At 44.4% G+C, this 27,350-nt stretch overlaps 1 protein-coding gene across 13 annotated transcripts in view; it reads left to right on the top strand.

The window, feature by feature from the left end:
• Positions 1-27,350, top strand: part of AGAP1 (ArfGAP with GTPase domain, ankyrin repeat and PH domain 1) — a 390,393-nt gene that overhangs the window by 68,910 nt on the left and 294,133 nt on the right. For 8 of the 13 annotated variants that reach the window (XM_042784245.1, XM_042784239.1, XM_042784236.1 and 5 more), the window contains exon 1: positions 15,442-17,147. The exons of the other annotated variants lie outside the window; for them this stretch is intronic. In XM_042784245.1, the coding sequence (XP_042640179.1) occupies positions 16,052-17,147 (1,096 nt within the window). In that variant the 5' untranslated portion in view covers positions 15,442-16,051. Of the gene's footprint in view, positions 1-15,441; positions 17,148-27,350 lie in introns of those variants that run through there. 13 annotated transcript variants of the gene reach the window in all.

The raw sequence follows: 27,350 nt of genomic DNA, 5'->3' as shown, positions 1-27,350 counted from the left end.
AATTAAAGGGTTCTCCTCAGATTGGCTGTCCAGCACTGAACTCTGGTTCTTCCTATCTTTCCTTCTTTCAGCTGCGTGTGAACCTTACTTCTTGAAGGAGTCTCGTGTGTGAATCCTGGGATCTCTTTTCAGTTGATGAAGCTGTCTGTTAGGAGCTCAGAATCCGAGGTGCTGAGATGTGCCCTGTTAGATTTCTAGGTGTGGGGATACTGTAGTACATAAGCGTGGCTTCTTTATGTTGTCTGCATTGCAGCAGCTGTTATTTACTTGCTGCACTGAATTGTGTGGCAGATGTCCACGTTCTGAATTTTCCCAGATCACCTGTGAGGGTTGCTAATAACGTCTGAAAGAGCACTGGGACTGAATTAGCATCTTCTGGACCTATGACACATCTGTTAAACTTTTAACTCATTGTAGGAAGTAAGAAATAGTTTGGCAAATGAGAAGCCAAGCATCTGTAGGTATCTGTCACTAACATGATCTTCTATTCATGCTTGAAGGTTGGTTCTGTGCAATTCTGTCCTCTAGAAAGTAGGAACAAGTTTGGCAAAAATGCTGTGGCAACCAACAGGTAAGATGGAAGAAACTGGCATTCACTGGGACTTGAGGCATCATTCGATAGTTATACGCTCACTAAATTAGAACAAACATACCTAGGTTTCTGGAGCATTTGCTGGACTTTCTCAGGTGGTTTTGTTTTTTTTTTTTTTTTTTTCTCTTCTTCCCAGGTTGAGTTGTACCTTTCCTGGCTGCACATTCACAGATAAAGGGAAAAAGGGACATCATATCTGATCAGTGACAGGTATAGAAAGGGCAAGTATCTGTGTAAGGTTGGCCCTTCATTTCTAGTTGTGCCCAACTGATCGTAACCTTGTTGGCTAGATCCGTATGTGAAGCTTCTACAAAGTTTTTAGGGTAAGGACAAAGAAAATACACTGAAGATCCAAGTGCTCTAGCAGTCTGAAAAATAAATTCATGGTTAAAAAGAGCTTCCAGGCTCTTTCTAATCATGTCCCTGATAGCTAGAAGCTTGTTTAGTACAAGTTGTCCCCTTTTTTAAGCTAGTCTTCCTGTACCTTGAGGAGATTTCGTTTAGGACAAATGCTGCCTGGGTATTACAGCTGGCCATTGTGATGAAGGAAGTAAGCCTGAAGATCACTGTTGAAAGACAACGAGACAATGTGTGGATATGGCACTCTTCTTTCTCAGAAGGGTTTGTGTCATCAGCTTGACCTCTCTCTGACTGTCAAGAGTTACAGGCAGCAATGTGAGAACCATTTCAGGTGTATTTCAGTATATGTGGCAGAATTTAGGTATTCTGGAAATCAAATTTACTTTTCAGAAAAGTAATGATGAGTTAAGTGTTTCTAACTTGGAAAAAGTGGTGTTAAAAGTAATTATGTTTCCTCCAGAGAAGTCAGTTTAGAAGAACAACCAAAGCAGCCCAAATTGGCTGGTTTATTACCAATACTTAATGTGACAGTGGAATAAGCTGGGGTGTCTGGTGTTGGAATTCAGATGTAACTCAAGGTGAGCAACTGACTTTCAAGCCTGTGGCACGCTGTGTTTGTGCAGAAGTGGAAAACCAGGAGCTGAGGTGTGTTCTCCTTGACTTGATGAGGAATGTGCTTCACAACTTGAACTCTTTTGGATGCTTGACCTTGCTGGATTAATTTGAAAACTCACGTTAGCGTCAAGAGAATTATGTGATGGAATGGCTCTCTTGCTATGTAAAAAAGCTATTGTAGAGTAGAATGTCGAGAAAGTATAGCCTGAGATACCTTCTATATAGTCAAGTGTATTACTTCAATTATCTGGCAACAAAACTGCCTGAGCTCTGTTGTCCTGAATAAAAGTCTGAAAACAGCAAAGTTGATGAAGTTTGTGCTGCAGTATCCGAAGGTGGTAATGCAGAGCTGTCTGTGCACCTAGTAGGCTTTCCTTGTGGTGCCACTGATAAAACAAGCAGTTGGGGGTGAAGGTGAAGATGCTCTCCATTGCGCTGTATTAGACACGGTCTCTCTGAGTGAAAGCGTAGAAGAGAATTTTTCTTAATAATGCTTCTGTGTTACCCTTCTTTAAGAAATTGAAGACCTTTAAATGAAGTAACTTCCAAGTTGTCATACCCTATGTGGTCATACCAACCACTAAAGATTCTTTTGCTGAATTGGCACTTGTTATCCCTTATTGGCATGTGTGCTTGTCGTAGCCCAGGGTGGCTTTCTGACACAACAGCAATTCAGTGTGCAAGATTTTCTGTGGAATAATGTATATGCACCAGCGTTTCAGCACCGTTTCTCCCATTATTGTAGTGTTCTGGTTCTCACTTGAAATTCACCTTGGATTCCTAAACATCGAAGCGCTAATAATAACAGAAAAACTGTTTTCTCCGCTTCTCAAGTTGTGGAATAATTAAGCAATACCTGTGTTGACATGATTATTTGCCTTCCTTATCCAGGTGTGTTAGGTACTCTGCTTTGCATGAGGCTTTTCAGTGTCCCTGCAGAGACTTTGCTTTTGTTGTATTTTAAGGGATTCAGATATCTCAGAATATGTAGAGAAATTGCCCTTTTGTAAGCTGTTCTTAAAATACCTGTTGGTTCATTAAGCTTCTGTGATTAGAAAATGGATATGTGCTTTTAAACACACATGTTCTGTGAAAGAAAAAAAATCACTGCTAACTTACATGTTTCTGTGAATTTAGCTGCGTTTAACATCTCATGAGCATCTGGAGGAGATGTCAATGTGTAGTACAGTCTAAGGGCTGGCTATGCCTGTTGATGTGAAGTTAGTGTGACAGCTTGTGGAAAACGCTGAAAGTGAAAGGTTTTGGGGATCAATGGATGAATGGAAGGCAGAAAAGGCTCTTTGGTTATCTTTTGTTCTCATTGAGAGCTTTTTGTCATCTTGATGCTGGGGTGAGGAGAGAAAAGGGTAGGTGCCTGAGGGTACTTTTCTGTTCAATATACTGTACGCTATGGGTTGGTTGTTAATTTTTCATGACGCACTGATTTTTCTTTTCCTGTAGAGGTATATAGTTTTTGAAGGAGGTGGCACCTTTCCTGGGAGCAGCTGAGTGACTAACTGTGCACGATATCTGGTAACAAATAAATGAAAAACTTTTCAGATACTGTAAAATGAAAAATCCCAGAACTAAATTCCATGAGATGGTAATGCAATATGGTTAATATGGTTGAGTGAAAAATGGAAAATAGAGCAAAATTTTATGTTATTTCAGCTTAGTAAAAGAGGAATATGTGATTTGCAAGAAGAACATCAGTCTCACAATATACTCCTTTGTGTTGCAAGATCTGAACTGTAAGATTTTGAAAGCCGCCAGAAATCTCTTTTGGGGAAATTAGCATGAGTCCCAGTGATTTTCTTGGAGGAGGAGCTGAATAGGCAGTTAGGTTCCATCTGCTCTTGCAAGGAAGAACAGACTTGCTAGAGATGTTTACCTCGGAGCATTATGAAAATCACAAGCAAAACCATAAGCAAGCCAGTCTGTTGCACCGGGACATGTGAAACCCGCTATGTTAGGCACGGCACGGGAGCAGTTGGAAGGGCCTCCTGGAGTTCCTGCAACCAGCCCCCATGAAAAGTGGGGCCACCTCCAGAGCAAGGAGGCTTCACAACTTGTCTCAGCAATCTGTTCTGATCTACAGCTACAATGATGAAGTGTGGTGTTATTTTGCTGTTTGTTTTTTGGTTTTTTTTTGTTTTTTTTTTTTCTTTTTCTTTTCTCCCAGCATCTAATTGGTATTTCACTTGCTGCCAGCTGCGCTGCATTCTGTGCCTTGTGCTTTTGGTGTGCACCTCCAAGAAAAGTCCTTTTCTGTCTTCTACCTTGCCATTAGATAGCTGTAGATGCTATATCTGCCCTTAGCTTTGTCCTATTAAGACTGATGGAAGTATTGTCACATTGAATTAAAAAAAATTCCACGTAAGAAACATAGGTGTTTTGGGAAATTTCTTCATCAGACCCCCTAGCAGCTATAGGAACTTTGGCATCATAAAATTGTTCATCACTGTCAGCTGAATAAGAGAAACCTCCATAGTATTAAAGTATTTATAACAAAACTGGCTGAAGTTGCCCTTCAAAACAGTTAATGCCTATTGTGGGTTGTCAACAAATCTGTCAGTAAAAAGAATCCAAGATGAAACCAGTAACAAAACTAATAGGTTTTGCTATTTGAAAGGAAATAATTTTTAGCTACAACTTTTATTTCTTCATTTGGTCTGGAATAAATGTAATATCTAGAAAATGGTAGTGTTGTCAGGTGTTAGTAATGTTGTCAGGTGTAGCTCCTGGCTTCCTATTGAAATTACTCTAATTCAGTTCTTTTATGTGTGATTATTTTAAAGTAATTTCGATCATGTGCCTGAATTTTGAAAGATGAAGTTGTTAAACATGACTGAGAAGTATTTCGTAAGAGCAGTTTGATTGCTGGCCTGTTTGCAGCATGTGAAATTTTTGACAGAATTCTCGATTGATTCTTCCATGTTCAATAATGTGTTCATTACAATGGTATTTCCTGAGCAGCTGGGCTTGCTTAGCTTTGGAGCTAAAACAGCAAAAGCAAGGAAGAGAATTTTCCACCCCCATTCCTCCCCCCACACTTTTTTTTTTTGCATGTTGGAAAATTATGTTAATTTTTTTATCCTGTTAATGAAATGGCATGGAAACCATTTGAATAATGGGGGAGGGCAAGAGCAGAAGTGGAGGACAGAGAGGAAATGGCACGTTTTATGGTCTTATGTATGGTGAAAGAGCTGGCCTCAGGAATTAGCTTCTCCTTTCAGAACTAGTCTAATCAAAATTCATAGATAGAGCTGCATTTCCTGATAGTCTCGGAGTTAATAAGTGCTTCTGTTTCAGGCAGACCTTCAGAAGTGATAAAAGATGAGCCTTCTACATTAAAACTACTTGGTAGGTCTTCAGATAATAGCCAGATTGTCCATCATAATGCTTCTTACCAGCAACGTGCTATAAAAAACAGTAGGTGAAACGTGAAATCTGTGAGGGAGAATTTGTGTGATGTCTTGCCGCATTGAGACAAATACGTTAATTTAAAAGTTACTGTAAGAAATGTCTTCCATCAATGGAAAATACTGTTCTTCAGGTTTTAATCTTGTGTTCAAGTAGTATCTTTGTCTACTAGAGACAGACTGAACATAAAGAAATCTGAAGTACTGGAGTGCTGGTATTTAGTAGCACTTTCCAGCTGATGTAAATGTGTGTTTCAGATCTCTGCCTCCTGCCACCCATCACCTACTTAACAGTTGTGCAAATCTGGAAGGAAAGTCGAGCCCCTTCAGCTTCCTTGACTGCTGTCTCACATTGTTACACCTTCAGTGTAATAAGAACTTGAAAATTTTTCCCCTGTATTTAAAAAGGTGTGCAGAATCAGTCCCACAGCCTCTTAAAGAGTTACGGAAAAACCTGTAGCTCAGGTCTGTTGTGTCGGAGGAGATTATTGCAGCACGTGCAGTCGCTTGTAACTTGATTTCTTTCTCACCTCTAACCTTGCTGCACTGTCAAGGCCGGTACAGGAGAGCAGTGGCCTGTGTTCTCACACCTGAGGCACACGGAGAGAGAGGCCCGAGTGCTGGACATGCTGAGAAGGTGGTGCAAAGCTTGCTGAGACGACTGCTGCTGCTGCTGCAGTGGCACCCACTGCCCGGTCCCTGTCTGGCAGCAGCTCTTCCACAGAGCGGGGCCGGGAAGAGCGTGGTCATGGTGTGCCTGGTGGATGGCCTTGTATGAGCCAAAGCTAGCCAGAGGGGGTTTTGTGGGTTGGTTTTTGTTGGGTTGGGCTTTTTTTTTGGGGGGGGGGGTGGGTGGGTTGGTTTTGGTCCCCCCCCTTTAAACTTCCCGTGTCCTGCATTATTTTTGACAAGTCAACTCTGACACACTCTCAGGCCTATTATTAACTAGCTCGTACACACAAGCAACTATTACCTGTCACTGGGTGAACATCTTAAGAATTATTTTCTGGTCTTAATTCTAGCCTTCCCTTCTCTTCCCTTCTTCCTTCCATGGTAGTAGTTCCATTCTCTTTGGTGGCTGTGCACAGAGATACGCATGCTACAGACAGAAACATAAATAGTCCTGTACTTGACACAAATATTCCTACTACAGCGTGTAACTTGCTGAAGCCAAAGAAAAGGGGGCTGTGGTGGACAAGAGAAAGGCTTATTCAATGTAATTTATGAAGGGCAGTACCAGAATAAAGCTGCAAAGCAGCAGAGCTGTAAAGCTAAAGGTAGGTGTGCAGATGTAGCTGCTGGGTAAATAAAGATCTCAGCAAGCTGCATGTGAATCGAACCTGTTTAGGTTTGCTGATTTGCACAGTTTGTTTTACCATCCCATTTTATGTACTTAAGTGTCTCTTGGATCAGTATGTAGTTTTTGGAAAAGTGCTTACCCAAATTCATAATCTTTATATTTGCTGAACCTTTTTGGCTTCTTAGCTCCAGGATGGCTTGAAAAAACTACTACTCAAGTTGATTTCACATTACATAATCTTTACTACTGTACTACATTTTTGAAAACAGGAGCTTTAAAAAGTTTCAGCAACTGGTAAAAGCTTTTACAGATGTCATGTTTTGTTTAGTTACAGAATGGCATTACGCAGACTTTTAATGCAATTCTTCTGTAATACTGAGGTGGCTTATTGAATACAGTAACTGGAGGGTTAGAGCTCTGAGCAGTTTCCGTCCATCTGCTTTTGTACTGCACCAGAAGGCATGCTTGTGTAATTCCATTACAAAGTCATAGGCTTAGCATGCAGATGCAACTGATACATACACACAAAATACACAACATAGATGGTGTATATATAAGGAGAGAGAGATAGATATATCTAGTTCTGGAGTAGGCTTATTTTGAGTGAAAAACAGCACTCCCTTTCTAAAGTTGTAGAAGGGAGTGTAAGGTTGTAACTGCACCGCAGGCTTCTTCTCTGTGATGTGTTCAGTTTGAGAATATGGAATAGCTGTATCCAGAGCAATACCTGTAGTACAAACACCATAGCTGAGAGTTTGATATCTACCTACAGATGAGACCAGACAATATTCCCCGTTACACTTCTGTTCTTTGCTTTCCTCCTTTTCTTGCCTACAGTTAAAAAATCAGCAGTCAAATATATGCTGCATGTTACGACACTTAATTTTGCAGAGAAATGCTGCATACCTGATTAAAACGCTAACATTTTTGTCCCTAGCCAAAAGCGTAGCCACTAGCTCATACGCCGCTCCGTTAATAGATGGCTGTGTCGGTAACAGGTGTCACAGCATATCCATCTTCCTTGCATCGATGGTTTAAAGTTCATGCTTTTAGAGTAGTACATTTTCATAAAAACTTAAGCCTCTGAACTCATGGCACTTAAGAAGTCTGTCCAGGCTTCATGCAGATAGTAATGTGACTTTAAGTACTCAATTAGATTGTCGTTAATGACAAATTCCCATGCTTACAATATTTGTTATGAAAGTTTAGCCGAAAGTGTTTCCTTGAGTTCTGCTGTGTTTTTTTCCTCACTGCAGTACAGTCTCTTCAAGTGTGTAAATGATTTGAGGTGAAAAGCGGCCTTCCTAAGAATGAGTAACATGGATAGCTAGCAGGCATCTGGAAATCTTCCTGCTTCGTAGGATACTGAAACACAATATGTAATAAGCAAAACTGAAATCCTGAGTTTGAGGGACTGGAGCTGTGTATTGATGCTGCCTGTCAGAATATTTTACTGTTCACAAGGGGGGAATTAAAGGAGATGTATGATGGTTTGAGTTAAAAAGCACATAGCTTTTAGGAAAAAAAAAAAAAAAAAGGAATAATATCCAAAATGAGGTAAGGATTTTTTGAAATTTGTACTGTTTCTTATTGAGACAAACATGTCTTTTATATTTACTAGCTGTGCATTTAAAATGAGATTCTGAAGTGACATTGTATACAAACTGTGATTATTGTTAACAGCCCCCTAAGGGAACACTGGGTGTAAAAAGATGAATTATCTTCTAGTTTATTCTTGGAAGCTTTGCCTACCAGTAGCCACGAGGGCAGCTGGGTGACAGGAGCAGTCCTTTCGGGGGGCACCAACCGATCCTTTTCTGAACATCTATCAAATGGCCGGGGTGCCTTGCTGCTGCTTTTCAACATCTGAGGTGTGCTGTCCTAGGGAATGAAAAGAATAGCAAGCAGGTATCATACAGGTTATATTGGCAACCTACTTAGAAGCAAAATAAAGTTACAGATTTCATGTTTCTAAAATTATCCTGATGGATTGATGTTGGTAGCCTGGATTAAAGTGGAAGCTGAGTTTAGGGATCACCTCGCAAGTTAACTGAAGGGGCTGCAAAGAGTATTAACTCTTGTTCCTTCCCCAGAGGAGCAGATGAAACTGCAGGTAACTCCATATTAACACTTCAGGGGCGGGGAGAACTCCAGCTGATGGTCTGTAGCATTACTGCCTGCTGCCTCAGTTTTAATATTTAATGTTTGCATATGCAGTACTGCAGTGATTTGGTTTGGTTTTATACAGTAGTCTGGTTTATCCACAGGCTTTTACTGGAGTTTGCTGACAAGTCTATGTGAGCTTTTACTACCCATGCACTGAAATGCTGTGAAGCAGTAGAGCACAAAATGGGGACAGCTTTAATGCTGGCCATTCTATACCAAAGGCCTTGGGGGAATGATGGAATTATAAACCAAGTTAACTGTGCCACCATCACCAGGCAGATTTACCCCTGTGAAGATTCACCATGTAGCTATCAGGACAGGGGTGCTACATGCTTTAGTGTCTTAGCTTAAAGTATTAACGAAGGGAAAAATGTAATTTCTATGGTTTGGTTTATTTTTGCCTGCTCTGCTGCTTCAGTTAAGTTCTATAGGAGCAGAAAGCTGCAATTCTTCCATCAGATGATACGACTGAAAAAAAAACCTTTGCTTAAAATAGGAAGATGAATCTTGCGGACTTAATTCTCTGGATGTCTGTTTGTTTAGTGAGAAGAGAACTTGGGACTCTATTTTATTCAGTAGAAGTCCAGCTGCAGTCAGGTGTTTTGTTCTGGTTTTAAGCTGAAGAGAAGCAGATGGATAGGCAAAATATATTAATTGTAATGGCTTCAGCAGCTTGAGGGCAGAAATCAGGACAATCTTAGTCATGCAGAAAAACTGAAGACTTTTTGTGCTTTTCCCCTTTAAAAGATGTTTTTTGTTCTGTTCTTTTAAGTAAATAGCAGTGATAAAACCCGCCACACTTGGGCATTAGAAATTATATGCAATTTGGAATTTGCTTGAAGCAGTCTGATAAGAGAATTTTTTAAAGCCGTATCTTTAGTGTGTGTCATGGTAAAAAAAGATTGCAATTGATTTAACTGTGTTTTTTTCCCATTTCCCCTTCACTCATCTTTAATGAATGGGTATGAATCAAAGGGATTTCATTATTGTATGTATTTTATAAAATAGTATATTCTCATGAAGCATGAGGCTTTTAGGCTATGCAGTACATAATAGGTGTAACCTCTGTGAAAGGAAGTACTAAAATCTGCACTTAGAAATTAAAAGTACTGTAAACCGTATTAGCCCATGTAGCATAATCGCCCTGGCAATAAGACACATGACCTTCCTGGAGTTTTTGTGCAGTTGGTAGGGTTTCTGTTCAGATGCTGAGACCTTTGCCGAAGAACAGCTGTAGCTTCCTGGGATTTGTGCTGCTTCCCTGTACCCAAGAGCTTCTGTAACGCGCTGTGTTGGTTCTGTGTTGGCTTTGCTCAAAGCGGTTAACCAGGTGAAGCAGATGCCTGGTACCCTGTGACCCCCCTCGGAGATCTCTGCAGTGGATGGGAGGCATATTTCAGTGTTGCAGGCTTTGAATGGGCTTGCTGCGACCTCATTTTTCCCTTAAATACAGATGTGCAAACATTTTGTTTCTCTCCTGGTGAGAGAAAGATGAATGATTGAGTTGCATTTGCACTACGCATCTCATCACTTGTATTCCCTTTCCTGCTCCGTGGCCAGTGTTTTTAGGACAGGAATGTGATTTCATTGTGCTGACAGTAAGATCATTATTGACAGCAAGTGCTGACTTCTTGCTGGTAGCTCCTATTCTCTGTATTGTGAGAGGTCTCTGTTCTTCATCTTAGTAAAGAATTGCCTACAGTGAATTCAGGCCTGTTTTAATGGACAAGTGCGTAGTGACAGAAGAACACAGATCAGTGACTTAATGCAAACCCTGTGGCTTGAGAGAGACCTTGAGTTTGGTCTCTGGATTGCTGGTACCCTCCAGCACAATGTTGTTCTTGTCCAGATGCCTTCTCTCGTTTCCTCATTAAGCACTGATGCGTAAGGACAAACAGTGGATGGAGCGCAGTATCTCTAGAAGAGAAAAGTGAAACCACATCTGGATTACTGTAACAATTGTTCACGTAACCTAATTTCATCTTCCACAATCAGTTTGTCAAAGGAACGATACTGTGTGTCTAAGAGTTTAACCTGCAGTGTGCAAAACCATAAAATTTAGGTCTGTTTTTCTTAAACGAACAAAAAACAAAACAAAACCCCCCACAAAACAACAAAACAGAAACAACAAAAAACACATAAACACCCCCCACACACAAACAATAGACAAAACAAACAAGAAGACAATGAAAACAGTGAAGACTTGAATGACCAGAAGTTGTCCGATAAAAACCAAAACACAGGCATATAAACAAGCAGCATCACAAGAGTTGCGCACTCCTAAAGGTTTTTCAGCAAAACAGGCTAACCTGTCGAGGCTGTCCCAGGATTGAAATTTTAATGCTCAGATGCTAGCAGTATGAGAGGCATATGTTTCTCCTTGTCTAGGATTTTACATTTGAATTGTGATTGTGTTGAACCTGCTGGGGGAATGTGAAACTCTTGTAAGGAATAATTCTTTAATTCCTTATTCTTAATTCAAGAGACTTTTTGCAAAGAGTTCTTGGGAAAAGAGAAAATGCAAAGCCCATTTTACATCCCTTTTTGCCAAGATAAGAATTCTTTGCTTTATAAAGTCAGTACCAGTAATACTCTTGCTTACAGTGAACTTGCTTTGCAGTTGTTGGACAGTAATAACGATTCTCCTCCCAGCATGGTGGTCTCGGCAGTTGTTCATGTTCAGCAGTCGGGGCTGTGTGCTGGTGACCCGGGCAGCACTGATGTGAAACTCAGCAGTATAATTCAGAATGGGAAGCTATGAATACTGTATTCACCGGGCTCCCTCGGCACTGTCCCCAATCATCTTAGTCTTCATCTCTTTTTTTTTTTTAATCTGGAGTATTTAATTTGTGGATTCATTTTAGCAGTGCACGGTGTCTCACTACAGATACAGCTGGTACTGCAGCACTGCAGTTTTCAAGTAAAGCAGGCTGTGCGAGGCAGAAGTCCGCGTGAAGATGGCTTGAAGCATTTTAAAGATGTATTTCAGACACCCGTGTTACCAGTGTTTCAGTGTGTCAATTAAAATAAATGATTGGGTTTTGTTGCTGAAAATTGCGAGACTCTAAATTATAGTAGAGTGCTTCCCTTGTGTGGTGCATGTTAATGCATTTTAAATCATCAGGCTGAGGTTTGCTAGTTTGCTGGCGGTGTTGTGAGATGAGCTTCCTGTGTGAAAAATAAAAATATGTATTCCACATATGTAATACTAAAATATAATATTTCACATATTCAAAAAGACTTTATGTTGCCTCTAGAGATGCAGTGGGGTTTGGTTTTGTTGCTGATGAAGGTCTTCAAAGTGGTGTAGATAGTCTTGACCTCGGCAGTAGCATGAAAAGTGGCAGATGCGACCCTTTAATGGCTACATCAAATGGAGGATTTACATGGTACTGCTTTTCAGTGTGACTGTCTGGGAGGGGGACAGTAAGACTTTGTCAAGCAAAATACTTTGGAGGTACTTGGCAGAAAGTAGTGTAGTAATTCGCAGGTTTTGAGTTAGTATAAATGAAGGGTGTATACTCTTGTGTCATCAGATTCTGCCGATGGCCCTGACACCTTTCAGGAGCCCTGTATTTATTGTGCGCGCGCGTCACGCTCTGTGCTTCCAAGAATAAAAGGTAACCGGGAGCTGCTGCCGAGGGCCCTTCAGGACACACGGCGTAGGCTTGGAGCCAAATGACTTGTTTGGGTTGGCCGCCGTGGCTTCTGGCTGCTCTTGTCCCGGGGCCCGAGGGACTTCTCCTGTTCTGGGCCCGGATCTGTGCCGATGGCACGTCCGGAGGAGCAGTCGGGCAGGAGGCGAGGGCGCTGCGGCGGGAGCTGCTTGGGTCGCAGCCCTCGACGAGGCCACGCTGCGCCCCGGCACCATCCCCGAGTCCAAGCTGTTCCGTAGCCCTCTGCGCTAACTTCCCAGCCGAGAGAATATTAAGCATGAAATCCCCTATTCTGTGAATCACGTCCCTGCTCTGAGATAACCCAATAGTGTATGGCCAACTAATAGATTTTTTTTAAAGCTGGTGTAGTTTCTCTGGTGGTGAAGAGCAACGACAGGACCTGCAGCTGGTCTCTAGACTGCCAGTGAAGTCGGTTGTGCCGCAAGAAGTCATATTTACAAGAAGTTGCAGGGTGCTAAATTGCGACGAGTAGCCAGCTCGAGCAGCAGAGCAACCTGCAAGTACTTTACTACCTGCAGGAAAGCTGTTGCAGCACCTCGAACCTGACGATTAATGTAAATATTCTGCCCCCCCACCGGCGCTATGGTGGCCCGGGGGTCGGGGCGGCCCGGCCCGGCGGGGAGGGTTACGGGGAGGGTTAGAGGAATGTGCCGGCTGTTTGTCTGCGCTTAAATAGTGGTGCCTCTGAAGGGGTCTGTCAGGCCGGGAGGGTGAAAAATGGTCGATTCCGCTGCGGGTACGAAGCCGCTTTGCTGGAGCGGCGCGCTGGAAAGTGCGGCCCGGACTTGGCTGGAGGATGCGAGCGGCGAGGCGTAAATGTCAGTGCACTACGCCGCACTGGAGTGGCTGAAGTTTAGTTGTTTATGTATTTGGCATGTAGTAGTGTGTATCTATTTATTATTCCTGTATTTCTCATAAGACTCAGTTTTCACAACAGGTTCTGCTCCCCCCCCCTTTAAGACATGCATATTGGAAATAGCCTTTTGGACGCCAGACAAATGGAAAAATCTACTATCATTCTATAGGAGTGAACAGGCATTTAGGACGAACTGGAAAATGTTTCAGGCCGGTCAAGTGTAAGCTCATGTTGGATTGTTCTTAAGACTTTTTCTCTAGGGCTGGTCATGCTGAAGATACATATACAAATCTGTTCTGCGATGAGTAGAGCAAAGATGAATTATTCAGTGTTAAAGACAACAACTGTCATATGGAATAGAATCACAGACTGGTTTGGGTTGGAAAGAACCTTAAAGCTTATCTAGTTCCAACTCCCCTGCCCTGGGCAGGGCCCCCTTCCCCCAGCCCAGGGTGCTCCCAGCCCTGTCCAACCTGGCCTTGAACCCTTCCAGGGAGGGGGCAGCCACAGCTGCTCTGGGCACCCTGGGCCAGCGCCTCACCCCCCGCACAGGGAAGAATTTCTGCCTTACATCTCATCTAAATCTGCCCTCTGTCAGTTTAAAACCGTCACCCCTCGTCCTACCCCCACCCCCCCTGACGCAGAGTCCCTCCCCACCTCTCCTGCCCCCCCTCTAAGCCCTGGGAGGCCGCTCGAAGGGCTCCCCGGCCCCTTCTCTTCTCCAGGCTGAACCCCCCCAACTCTCTCAGCCCGGCCCCCCAGGGGAGCTGCTCCAGCCCCCCCAGCATCTCCGTGGCCTCCTCTGGCCCCGCTCGAGCAGCTCCGTGTCCTTCTGCTGTTGGGGGCCCCCGAGCTGGCCCCAGCACTGCAGGGGGGTCTCCCCAGAGCGGAGCAGAGGGGGAGAATCCCCCCCCTGGCCCTGCTGCCCCCCCTGCTCTGGCTGCAGCCCAGGGCACGGGTGGGTTCTGGGCTGCGAGCACATGGGGCTGCCTCACGGGCAGTTTCCCCCCACCAGCCCCCCCAGTCCCTCTCCTTGGGGCTGCTCTCCAGCCACTCCTCGAGGGCCCAGCCTGGGTTTGTGCTGGGGATTGCCCCGGCCCACGGGCAGGACCTTGCCCTTGGCCTTGTTGAACTCCATGAGGTTTGCCCGGGCCCCCCTCTCCAGCCTGCCCAGGTCCCTCGGGATGCCATCCCTGCCCTCCTGCGTGTCCCCCACCACACAGCTCAGGGTCGTTGGTGAACTTGGTGAGGGTGCCCTTGATCCTACTCTCTGCATTGCCATGTCCATGTCTGGAGAAGTGAGAGAACTCAGCAACTCACTGTGTTCCAACCAGTAACGGATCTGTAAGATGTGTTGCAGGATGCCAGAGACATCAATAAACTAGTACGTGTAGTAGCTGCGACCTGGAGCATCCTTCCTTCTTGGGTGCAGCTGGTGTGAGCGCACCGGCTCGGGGGGACGTGTCGTGCTCAGCTCATGCCACGTGTCTCTCATTGTCCGGAGCTGAGGTACTTATCTGGGGAGCACCGAAGTAGAAGCTTTTGTCTTCTCTGCTGTGTCTGATTTTTTTTTTTTTTTTTTTTTTGAAGCCATCCTGGGAGTGAATCGCCTTGACAGTTTCAGGGTTCTGTTCTGTTTAAGAGTTACATTTTCACTTTCCTTCGTTTTCGCGTTTGCTGGTTTTGAACCTTACTGACATAGGTAAATGGGGTTTGATTGTAGACTTGGAAGGGATGTACAAGGCAGTTTTTGCTGCTTGGCTTTTAAAGACATGTTATGCATGGAACCTAGAAACCTTATTCCTAATATTGTTTAATTTCTGGTGTCTGTCATCATGACTTCTTTAATGCAGACATCTTCCTTCAGTGTCCCTGATCTGGACTGTTTGAGAATTGAGGAGCTGGGTGTGAAAGGAGTGCCTGTCACACTGCCTTCCAGCTCCATAGAAGAACTAGGACCTGTTGAAACGAGTGGCTGTGAAGTGGGTCAGTTTCTTTGCGCGACTAGTTACATAGTCATGTGGCCTTTTAACTGTGTTAGGGTTGGTAAACTTTTATTAATGCCAACCCCAGTTGTCACAGATGAAAAATTGATCAGTACTGGGTGATTCTGACTTGCGGTTGTGAAGGAGGTGTTACCCTCGATTCACCCTGCACCCATGCTGTTGGGATGCGAAGGTGCTGTCTAAAAGTTTTGTTGTGCGCTCCTGTGCAGCACGGTGTGTGTCTCCTAAACCCGGGGCTTGCACAGAGTGAGTCTCCCCTCCCTTTCGGCCTCTAAGATTTGGAGGAGGGGGGAAATAAGAAGAAAAAAAACAAACAAAAAAACCCAACAGAAAACAAAACAAAACACAAAACCAAAAAGAAAGGGCTGCGTGTGAGTCTGCTCCTTCGCGCTCCAGTCCGGCGCTTGGCAGAGCCCCGGCTCCCGCGGCCGGGGGCCGCCCGCCCGCCCCGCCCGCCCAGGGCCCTGCGCCTGGGGCGGCCGCTCCTGCCCCCGCCGCCGCCGGGGCCCCGCCGCCCCGCACCGAGGCTCTCTCCCCTACCCCGAGGATATTACTCATCTGATTGACCCAGCGGAGAGGGGAGAGGAGAAAAAAAAAAAAAAAAAAAAAAAGACGCAGGATCCGCAAACGTGCAGTCTGGCTGTAAACAATGCAATTGAAGGCTGCTGCTGCTCTAATCCCCTGACTACCGGCCCCTGCTTCTCCCCAGCAACGCGTTTTGGGATCCGCGGGGAGGATGCGGGCGGTCGCTGCGTGGATTTAACTCGTGCCTCCGTGTCCCTTTCGGCGGGGACGGGGAGGGCTGGATGGCGCTTCCATGGATGCCGGAGCGGGGGCCGCCTAACCGCGCCGCGCCGAGCAGCGGCGTGACTCCCCGAGCCGGCTGTGCCTCGGGAGGATTTTAATTGTATTTTATTCTATTTTTTTGTTGTTGTTGTTCTTGTTCAATTGGGTCGCAGTGGTTCTGCGTTTCGAGTCGCGGTTCCAGGAACCCCCCCCCGCCCCGCCACCACCACCCTTCCCGCTCTCTCCGGCACCTCTGCGATGCCCGGGCTGGATGCTGCTGCCTGAAGTGGGGAGAGGAGACATGTATCTTCTGGACAGCAGCGAGCCCCCGGCCGCCGCCGCCTCCCCGGAGAGGATGCAGCGGGGCACCCCGCAGAGGAAAACAGTCTACCGCATCTCCGTGACCATGGTGAAGAAGGAGCTGCTGGGGCCGGAGAGCGGCCACCCCGGCCCGGAGCTGCCCCGCCGCGGGCGGAGCCGGGCGCCGGGCTCCTCCAGCCTCACCAGGGCCGGGCTGCTGCTGGTGGAAGAGGAGGAGGAAGGCGAGGAGGAGCGGGATGGAGTCACCCCCAGCCCCTGCGGCTTCCGCAACTTCAGGACCCTCAGCACCGGGCAGCTGGAGCTGGGCCGCCTCAAGGTGCCCCGCAGAGCCGGGCCGCCCGTCCCCGCCGAGCTCGGCTTCGGGGAGCCGGCGGCCACCTCCGCCGGGGCTCAGCACGCCGCCTCCCCCGAGGAGGCGCCCGGGGGAGCGGGGACCCGCGGGCCGCCCTCCGCCCGCCCGGCCGAAACCCCGGGGGAGCGGGGGCAGAGCCCCTGGCGCCAGCCGGGCCTGCTGCGGCGGAGCTTCAGCTTCAGGCACTGGAGCGGCGGCGGCGGGGAGCTGCCGCGGGTGCGGGCGCTGAGCCGGGTGCGGAGGCACAGCAGCTCCGGGTGCCTCCCGGGGCCGGGGCCGATGCCGAGCCAGGCCCCCGGGGCTCGGGGCTCGCCGCCAGCCCCCGCTCTCCCCCCGGAGAAGCGCAACACACTGGACGTGGGCGAGGTGCTGAGCCAGGCGGACCCGCTCTCGCAGCTGGAGCGTTGGGAGAGGAGCAAGAGCAAGAACCGGACCCTGGATAACAGCGACCTGCAGCGGCTTTCCGAGCGGCTGGGGAGGGAGGGCCCCGCCGCCCCCCCCGAGCACCGGCTGCTGCGCTTCTTCAGCGGCATCTTCTCCCGCAAAGACGGGCCCTCCGCCCTCTTCGGCAGCCCCCACGGGCGGTCCCCCCGCAGCAGCTTCTCCAGGTCCAGGGCTTATTTTAGCAGCCTCAGGAGAGCCACCGTGGACATGCAGTCTAGCTCCGAGAGCATCAATGGGTCCCCTCATAAAGGTGCCCTTCCTTGTGTCATTTTGTGTGTGTGGGGGGTGTATGTTTGCTACAAAGCTCTGAATCGGTGGTAAGGGGTGGTGGGAGGGAGGTGCTGCACCGGGAGATGTGGTGGTTGTCCGCAGTAGCAGATACAGCATGATTTTTTTAAGTGTGTCGTCGTGCTTTCTTCCCAGGTGCGTCGCCTGGCAGCTCTGATGAGGGCAGGTGAGGCTGTGTGCCTCCTGAAATGAAAAAAAAAAAAAACACTGAGTTGATGGATTGTGTGTTCTAGGGCAGCTGAGTGAGGCAAGTGTAGCTCGTTTAATTATGAAGTGGAAGCTGAACTCCAGTGCTGCTGTATGTAGGTCACTGGGTGGCCCAGTGATGCGCAGCACTGGGACTTTCCCCTTTTGGAAAGACTTTTGTAATCCTAAAGGCGGGTTATGATGGTCAGAAATACACCTGCTCCCTTTGGAGGAGTAGGGGAATAACGGATGTAAATGTATTGTAAGTTGTAAATCTCTTCTGTCACAAAAAACCTGAAACTGAGTTTGATATTTTTTAAAAACACAGCACAAACTCAGAATCTGTGCTCCTTAAATCATTTTTTATAGCTGTGTAGAAATCTTTAGCTAGTCAAAGTGTTGCTAATGCTAGATGGAAATCGGATTGGGAATTTTGGGGTTCGTGAATCCCTAGGATACAAGAAAAACTTGAAAATTAACCTTACTGTGGGATGGAAGTCAAGCGCTGACTAGCTGCCTTCTGTAAGGATCTGAAGGGATCACGGGTATCCTTGACTGGGACATGTTAAACCAGAAATGCTGGTTGTGGAGCTTCATCGTAAGACAGGGTGCTGTTTTCCTAGCAGTGCTTTTCAAATCTTTAATAGGTATCTGTGATGAAACATTTAAATAGTAATTACAGTAGCCTTTCAGTACTAAGTGCTTATCAAAGTGGCAAATGATCTGCAAGTTGCTGCTTTTCTACAAATGGGGTTCTCAGTTAGAAAGATGAAGCCTTCTCTAAGGCAGGAGTATAGCAGAGGATGTTGTAGAATGGGGCCGAGGTGGTTTATTGTGGGGAAGCAATAGCCGGAGATGCTTCCTGGTGCCACCAGCCTGTCACAGACTCTGAAGTCCTGCTGAGCATGGAGTATGCCCGGAGTTTGAGGCACAAGGAGCAAAGCCAAATATTTAGACCTAGTAACCGGGGGTTGTAATATTTTATTGATGTAGAGACATTCATGTGGGCTTATAATAATCTTGACGGAAATTGTGGTCTGACCTTGGTTAAAGTTTGAGGTAACCACAACAGAGAGTTGCTTCATACAGCTATTTATGCCTGTCCTGTGCCAATACGCTTCAACTATTACTCTGTTTTAACAGCGTGCAGTCATATACGTGGAGCACAGTCCTTTTACCCTGGGGGAAGTTGAAGATTTCAGTTAATCTGTAACCATTGATATGCAACATTCAGATGTTCCAGAGAAGTTTTTTCTTGTACGTGCTTGTATCAAATTTATCTGGTGAAAGCTTTGAGTCTTGTTTTTGAGGAGAGAAAAAAAAAAAAAAAAAAAAAGTGTCCTGGGACCAGCACTGTGGCTACAGGTTGGTAGTGGTGGTGCAGGCTTGCATTACCGGTTGGCGGGCCCAGCGTGCTCTGCTACCTTCTCCTTTTTTTCAAAAAAGGGCAATTTAGGCTTTTGCTATCAGAAAAAAAAAGCCTGTGCAGAGTTTCAGCTGTTGCTTATTGGTGTCCTCCAGAAAGCTATGTTTAAACTACTTTGTCTTCAATTTCTCCTCATATTTCTTAGGAAGAAAAGTTTACTGAGATATTATAATTAGCATGTCAAATATATCTCAGCATTTTCAGATTGGAACGAGCTGTTGTTCAGCCAAGACTTGTCTTTCACTTCTTTCAGTTGATGTGAAATTGGAATGCTCTTGACAGTCCTGTGCCTAGATTTTAGAGTGATCGTGGAGACACAGGTGGACTCTTGATCTTAACGTGGGGTTTTTCCCTGTGTAATCATCTGCAAAAAGAAGTTTTATTACTCGAAACTTATTTCCCTTGTGCCGTCAGCGTTCCGTGTGTTTGGTGCTGTGCACGAGCTATTTGACTTGTACTTTCTACATAAGACCTGTCTGAGGTCTATAAAGAAAGTAAAAGTTTTAAACAGTGTGCCTTGTTGGCATTTCAGCTTGAAATAATCACGCAGATATTGCAATATCTGCTAGTACGGTATTTCTTGAAAATCTGTTCCTAACTACCTTAGGTAATATACTTTTGAACAAGCTGAAGTTGCAGAATTTTTACAGCAACAGGGTAAAGTATTTTTAAATCTACATATTTTTGATGTCATTGAGTTTGACTCTATACTGTGAAGTGGGTGAAGATTGATTTGGGGACAAATTATTCTTCATACTGTCAGTAAATCATATTCAAGCACTGAGTATTTTCTTTTTCTGCTGGTGAACCCCATTTACTATGGCATTCTTGGCCTCAAGTCCCACGCAAGCAACAATTCCCAAAGCCTTTATGTTGTGAAGGCAGAGGATTCAAACACCTAGTTCCCAGATAAGATGAACTACAGTTCCAGGTCACTTCAGCATCGATCAGATTTCTTTCCTGCAAGTTAACTTTTAAAAGAAGAAAAGCTGAAGGATCGGGCCGGGAAGATGAAGTGGCCGATCCGGCAGCTGGACTGGTGCTTGGCTTCTGGATATTGTTCATGGTCTCCACTTCTGTGAGGATTGCAACATGTTAGTGTAAGGTCTTCTAGACTACGGAGGTGATGTTAGCAAGCCTTTTTCTTCATGGCTAACTCTGTGTTAAGAATATGTAGGTGGTTTTGTCCATTTAAAAATATTTTTTAGGCAGTAGGTTAATCTGGTATCAATGCTTCTGTTTTGGAGTCTTTTTTCCATCTAAATATCCAATTATTAGTTTTGAAGTTCACTGGTCCCTTATTTTAATAGACTTACATCATGGTACTCGAACTGTAAATTCATTTATTTGAAGCAAGAAGAGTTCTTATATATCCACCACCACTACCTCCAAAGGAAAGAAAGAGAAGCTTTCATAAACTTCAAGTCAGAGAACCAAGAGAAGCTCTTTTTGCCTTAAGACTATTTAGGAGAACTTGTCAAGGGAGATGTTGTTCCTCATCTAAACCTTTTTCCCCTTCAAGTCTTCATGAATCTTTCATAATGAGAGGAACTCTTGCTGCTCTGGAGAAGGAAGATGGCTCTGGGGCAGTGGGATTTTATTTAAAATAACAGTTTATTTTTCAGTGGTTCTCACTTGTTGCTATTGTTTGGAGATAGCTTTGTTTGAATAACCCCTCTCTAGGATATATTAAGCAGATTTGTGAATCAAACTTCTAGACTATCAAAAGGACTATCATTATAATGTGATAAATTGCTCTTTTGAGGTTTTTCCCCCTGAGGTTTTTGAGGAGTTAGTTTTAAGCTCGTATCTTAAATTCTTTTCAGTTTATAGCCATGGGAAGTAGAGGGAAGCTGATGAGTGATCTCAGTTGGAGGCCTCCAGTCTTTTCTTGCAGAGCTTCACTTGAATAATTCTTGTTAGTTCTGTGTCATCTCTTGCTTCCTACCCTGGTATGGTTGCTACTCTTCTATGCTGCTGGCGTTTCCAGCAGCAGCCTGGTAAACTTCCTGTGCACTCATATGGGTGAGCTGGCAAAGCTTTGGAGCACACGAAATTTGGGCAAAGTGATGTAAATGTATTGGAACAGGTCCCACGTAGTTCCCCCTCTTGTAGCTGCAGGGTTTTGGTGCCGTGCTCGTATAAGCATATTCTTTTTCAACACTGGAGAGTTGTTGTCTTCTGTAATGGGCTAAAAAATCTTCTAGGACCCATCTTTTAGCTGTTACAGTTATTGTGAGTGAGTGTTGTCTAGACATTGTTATGAAAATATAATCCAGCAGATAAATAGATCGCAATTGTGTTTAAGCATTGTCTGAGAGGGTTTTTTATTATTATTTATTGGGTAGGTCTTGTGTCAAGCAAAATGAATGCCAGATGCACTGATATAGCCAGATGATTAAGAACTGAACTGGTATTAAGGTCACTGTCTGAATTAGAGAATGAGATGGATTAATGTTTGCACAATATTGAACTGTATGCCAGATGCTAGTAGCCATGGTCTTTGCTTTCCTGCTAGAATTGAAAAGAAATGTAGTATTTTAATGTTGCTCTGTATTAACTTGACAGTTAGATGCCTGATGGCAGTAATGGGTAAGTTTCTTGGGATAAATCACTGAACACTTCCGTAAAAAGCATTGTGCAGGCATTCGTCTCCATTCCCTCACAAATCAAGCTCAGTAAATTGAATTAGCATACTTCTTGTTTTGCCAGAGATCTGCCTGTTGCTTGGTTTACCACTGTGGGTAAGGATGTTGTGTTGATCTAATGAAGCTCATGTAGATGACCAAAACACAATTTACACAAGGAAAAGGAACATTTAAAATGTGATATTCTTGTTCCTTTCCTCCTAATTACTTGCCTTGAATTTGAGGGTGCTCAGTGTGACAAGAAGGATAAGGTTACTCTAGAACTTTTTCCTAATCCTAACGAGTCTAAAATTAATGACAGAGCGTTTGGTTTTTCAGAAGTGGAGTCTCTATGTGGGGTAGCATGTGAGCTGTTTTCAGAGGCCAGAGGAAGGGTTTAAGTTGCTCATCGCTGCTGCGCATAGAGAAGAACTTCAACCCTTGCTGCTTCAGCCATTAGCAGACCTTTTCTGGATGTAATGGTCATTTTGCCCTAGAAAATGGAATCGCTCGTACCAGATGCTGAACCCTTACTCTCTTTAGCAGTTAAGCAGCCAGAACTTTCAGTTTCTTCACTTGGCAAAGTATGATTTTAAAGCGGTATGTCGCGTGCTACGCAGCCTAAGCTCGTTAGTAGCGCCGCTTTCAGATCTTAAATCACCCCTGCAGAATCACTTGGGTGTATTTTGAACGAAGAGTTTGGCTCTTTTCTGCAGAGCTACTTTTGATACTGCTGTGCTGCTGACCGCCGGTAGCTTAATACCGATTGCTGAAGTACAACTATCCAGTTACCAGATGACTTGTGTAAGATGATAGCTGAACTAGCATGTAGCTGTGGTTTTCTTTGGCATGGTTATAAACCTTAGAAATAGATATTTGAAAAGCAGTGATGGAGTGCAAATGTCTTTCAAATGCCTGCATATGCGTTTCCACTTTGAGCTGCATAGGGTTAAAAAGAAGTCATTAATGCAGACTATTAATGTCATAGTGTTGCTTTTGATAATTGGTGTTAGGATTTCCCCTAGGCAACTGCAGTAAACACACAGTGAAAGGCGGTTTCTGCCAAAAAATACAGAATGGGCTTTTTCATGTGTGAGGAAAAAGAAATGTCAGTATATTGAACTTGAGAAACGATCATCTATTTTGTTCATGAAAAGCATCCAACATAAAGCTATTATCTTGATGGAAGTTTAAAATAGAGTGTTTTGATGATTTTGATGTTTCAGACTGGTATATAATGACAGTGTTTGACAAATACTTCTGCTTTATTGACAAAATAGTACCAAATGTTTTCCTACAGCAAAACAGGCGACAAATACCATCAAGATAATAAGCATACAGTGCAGCATAGCTTCCTACATTTTTTTTCTTTACTAATCACAGAAGACATTAGTAAAACTTGAATGGTGGGCCTTGTTATTTATTGAGGTTTTCTTTGGGGATAAGAAGGCAAGCAAGGCGGAAAGACCCGGCTTTCCGTGCTGCAGCTGTTGGCCTCCGGTAACAGCTGTATTTCGTTTGGAACGGGCAGGGACCGGCAGGCAACGTTTGTCATGAGGGTCAGGTTCTGCATTGGTTAACAGTCCTGAAAAATCTTGATCACTCTAACTTAAAGGACTATTTGTGGAATAGGTTCACTTAACATTTAACTGCATGGATAGTACTTGTTTTTGTGTGTTTTGTCGTCTTTACTTTGAGGTTGCACAGACGAAGATGTAAAGGTCACTTGTCTGGAGGTATAACACAGAGTAAGTATCTAACTGTATTAAGACATTACAGAAAGGTCTTTGTGAGGAACCCCCATAGGATCTGGCCATAATGTCAGATACAATAATGGTGATTTATGAGGTAGGCACATCTGTATTTCCTGGTTGTAAATATTCCACTTGGGTGGTATACAAAGTTCTATCTAACTAATATGGGAGATGTTATTGGTAAATGACCTGAGACCCATTATTTGTAACTTTATTTTCACTAGCTTATATATAGAACTATCAAATTAAATTTAAAAATGTATTCATGTCAGTTCTAGTTAGATCAACCAACTTTTATTTTTAGGTGAATTGATGATGTGTCTCAGCTTCGAGCTTGGTGAAGTTAATTTCAGCCTCACAGGTACTTATTAAGAAATCGTGTCTGTTGGAAAGACTCTAGTGAGAGGAAAGGGTTCTTGTTTTTCACAGCACCCAAAATGCAGTGCAGTTTGAATGCTTGTGAGCCACGCTTCCATTTTGTGAATGAAGCCCCAGAGCAGATCTTTCTTTCTTGGAAATATCAGATGCTGATGTTTCGCAGCTTAGATATGAAGGGGAGCTCAAATACTGCGCTGACTGCTGCCAACTCCTGGCTCTTCCAAGCTATTTATAATACCTCTTTATTTGTTTGCATGTATTTGTCAGTTGGCTTGTCTGCCTGGCTTGATAGAGGATCTGGATTCCTAAAAATACTGTTTTACTTGTGTTTGACGTAGCGTGTATGTACATATACACATGTGGGTTTTGAGAAGAGGATTCTGTAACACTGGTGCAGTTTTTGCATCCAATTCCCATGCAAACAGTCGCTCAGTAGCAGTGCTTACGTATTAAACATAAGGGAAAAGTATTTTTAAAAGTGGGTGTTAAACCACGTAGTGCAGTTGTAATTGTGACTGTAGGGATGTGTAATGCATCTATCAAGATGCACTCACTCGTTGTTTCTCTGCTGCTTTCTGTGGGTGCATACATTATTTGGGTCTTAAGAGCATGATATTTCATCTTTGTCTTGATGTGAAGTTAATGAGTTGCTGCTCACTCTCACTATTAAGTGGCACTTCTTTTTTGGGATTTGAACTCTGAAAAATTGGTGGCCCTTTGTGTTGCTGTTATGGAGCATTCTTGCAGAGGTGATGGCCTCCCCGCAGCTCCCGAAAACCAAAGCCTTCTTTGGGATGAGTGTCAGAATGACGTACAGCCTGAAACATCTCCTGCTCTTCCAGGGCTGTTCCTGCATTTGTGTCAGGGGTAAACTGCCTGGAAAACTGGGATGTTGACCCAACTGTTCCTTATGCAACATCCTAATTCAGAAGCTCTTCAGTTTAGCGATACAGAAATATTTATGTTGGCAAGGCAACAGCTCTTCTGTCTCGATCTCTGCGTCCTGCAGGGAAAAATCTTATTTTGTGCTCATGAAGGATACCAGGTTTAACTTTTCTGTAGTTTTAATTATCAAAACTGCTGAAATTGAATGTGTGGTTTTCTTCATAACTTTCAGGGGATTGTGCTCAGGGCTAGGAGAGAAATTGAAATACTGGGTCAAAAGCACTTGAAAGCTTCTGCCTGCCTACTACTTCTGATCTCCAAGTTACAGTGTAGCTAGAAATGCTTTCAGGTTGCCCAGCTCCACTGCAGTTGTTTGGAGCGGTGCAACTGCTCTGCTGTTGTGGTTTTTTCCTTCCCCCCGTAGGATAGCTAGCCGGGGTAATGCCTCTCTACCTTCTGATGGTAGCTTTGTGCTCTAGGCAAAGTGCTGATAGCTTCTTGGCATCTCCTCAAGTGAGAAATGAGCCTGATGCTATGGTGTTACATACTCACACCAGTGCTTTAAGAAACTGTGAATTAGATTCATAGTTTGACACCCAATAGTCCTGTTTTTCTGCTGAGATAACTCAGTGAAGTCTGTTTTCAAGTGGATTTTTTTTTTTCTAACTATTACTTCATGTGGTTATTTGACAGAAGTGACATCCATAATTTTTTTTTTTTTAGTATTGTAAAGGGTGCTTGGTTCAATGTCCTCAGTATGCCTTGCATGTTGACTGCCAGTTTCCTATTACAAAAGATGTCCTTGCTTGTTAAATTTATCAATTCAAAGTTTGTTTTGATAAGAGTAGGCTATTTTCTATCCTCAGGAGAATGTGTTATTTTTGATTTTGTCTTGTTGGTGAAGTTCCTCAGATTTACAGCATTGTATTGGGCAGGCTTGTGATACTCGAGCATTAATGCAAGTGGCACAGTGCTAGAGCAGTTTTCATTTCCATGTAGCGTGGTGCATGGCAGGATTGCTTCCCAAGTGTCAAAGGAAGTAGACAACAGTAAAGGACTTCTTCTGAAAAAGACATTTTGAAATCAGGGCTTGACCCTTGGGGCTTTCTGGTTGATGGCAGGCACGGCCTGTAGTTCTTAGGGAGTAGGGGAACCTGGGTGTTAGCTAAATGCCATTAAATGCAAGCACTTCTGGGTAAAACCTTTATTCTTGTATTCAATTTTAATCTCTTAAAAATATCTGAGCATGTCTCACGTCTAACAAATTCTTAGATATTTTTAAGTTTGCTGAAAAGTCAGTGCAGATGATGGTATTTGAGATTATACTGTTGCTGTGAATGAAGAGAAGAACTTCAGGTGCTGGGTTAGGTGGGGATGGGGCCCTCCAGGAGGGGACATGGGGTTCTCTGAAGAAATTCTTGATATTCAGTTTAGATATCTGCAGAGTTTCCTGGGTGACTCAAGGTAAAGTTGTTATGAAGTTGTTTAGAGAATGATAGCCTGTAAAAAGAGTAGGTTGAGATCAGATAAGCAAGATCTATGTTTGGCGCCTTGGCTGTGTATAAAGATGTGTAAGCAGGCTTGATTGTTACTGTGCATATGTACCTTAGGCATGGAAATGCTGTATGTTTAGCTGCCCTGAAAAATTGGTTGTGGGAATCCTTCCCTTTCCTTGCCCCTTCTTATCTCCTGGTTTTGTGAACATAATGGGTGAGGAGTGAAAAGCGAAATCATGTAGTTGGTTTGCTTTAGGTTGAGACTTCAGTGTTCCTGAGATTATTACCACCTTTTAATATTACCACCTCCTTTATCTGTCCCATCAGGCACCCTCAGTCTGTGGAAGCTCTGCAGCAGCAGCAGAGACGTGTGTGTGCTTCTGACTTCTGTGTGTGAGTTACCTGCTAATGTGACTAACCTCCAGGCCTTTGAACTGACTGTTTTTAACCTGAAGAAGGGAGGAGACTTAACGATAAGTAGAGGCTGATCACAGGGCATTGCAGTCATCCTAAGACTTGTTACTCTTAACTGCCATCTTCTTCCAGTGAACAGAACTGATAGAATGGAAGAACTTCTTCTGAAAAGAATTTTGAGAGAAACCCAAATTAAAAATCTGAAAAAATAGAAGCATCTACTGTTGTGGAATCCGAATGTTTTTCAGTTCAGTCATGCCATAAGATAGAAGTAGATTGGCTGCTGTTGTATAGTGATGCTGTGAGGCTGTAGAGTTTCTAGTTTGACGAGCAGTGATGTTGAATGTTAACTGGTTTAGGTATTGGAGGCTCAGGACAGGCATGCTGTTTTCTGTCATAAGGTGGTTGCGCTCTGTTGCCTTGTCCTCAGCTCTGTGTAAGTTCTGCCACGATTGCCAAGTTGTACTGTAGTGGTGAAGCCTCGTGTGGCGCTGAGTTTCTTTTCCCTCTTGAATTATTGGCAAATACCAAGTGAAGGAGGTGAGGCGTGCGGCTGGCACCCCGTGTTAGGGCTGCAGCTGGCTGGCTCTGCAGAGGAGGTGTCCTGCTGCCAGCGCCAGCCCTCCGCTCAGAGGTCAGGAGCAAGGGACAGCCAGAGCCCCGCTGTGCCTTTCTAGCTAAAGCAGTTTCTGAAAAGGACTTTGAGGAGCCTAGACTATAACCAAGCCTCAGTTGAAATAAAGAGATCTTCTTAGTTCTCTCAGTCTGTATAAGAACAGTTTATAACTCAAAATGCCCTACTTGTTCTTGCAGCTTACCAGAAGAAACAAATCTTTTAAGGACAGGTCTGGTTTTGTCATTCTGCTGTCTTTCAGAAGCGGTCATCTTTCAGATGGATGCATCTTGATGTGCATCTTGCACTTGAAGCATTTCTGATCCAGGTCCTCCTGGGTAGATGAGCAGGTTGCCAGTACCATTCATGATTTTTTTTCCAGAATA

This window comes from Tyto alba, unplaced genomic scaffold (genome assembly GCF_018691265.1).
Source record: "Tyto alba isolate M040663 unplaced genomic scaffold, T.alba_DEE_v4.0 Super-Scaffold_7, whole genome shotgun sequence".
Taxonomy (NCBI): Eukaryota; Metazoa; Chordata; class Aves; order Strigiformes; family Tytonidae; genus Tyto; species Tyto alba.
Note: the sequence above shows the minus strand (reverse complement) of the source record. Positions and strands in the feature narration are given on the sequence as shown.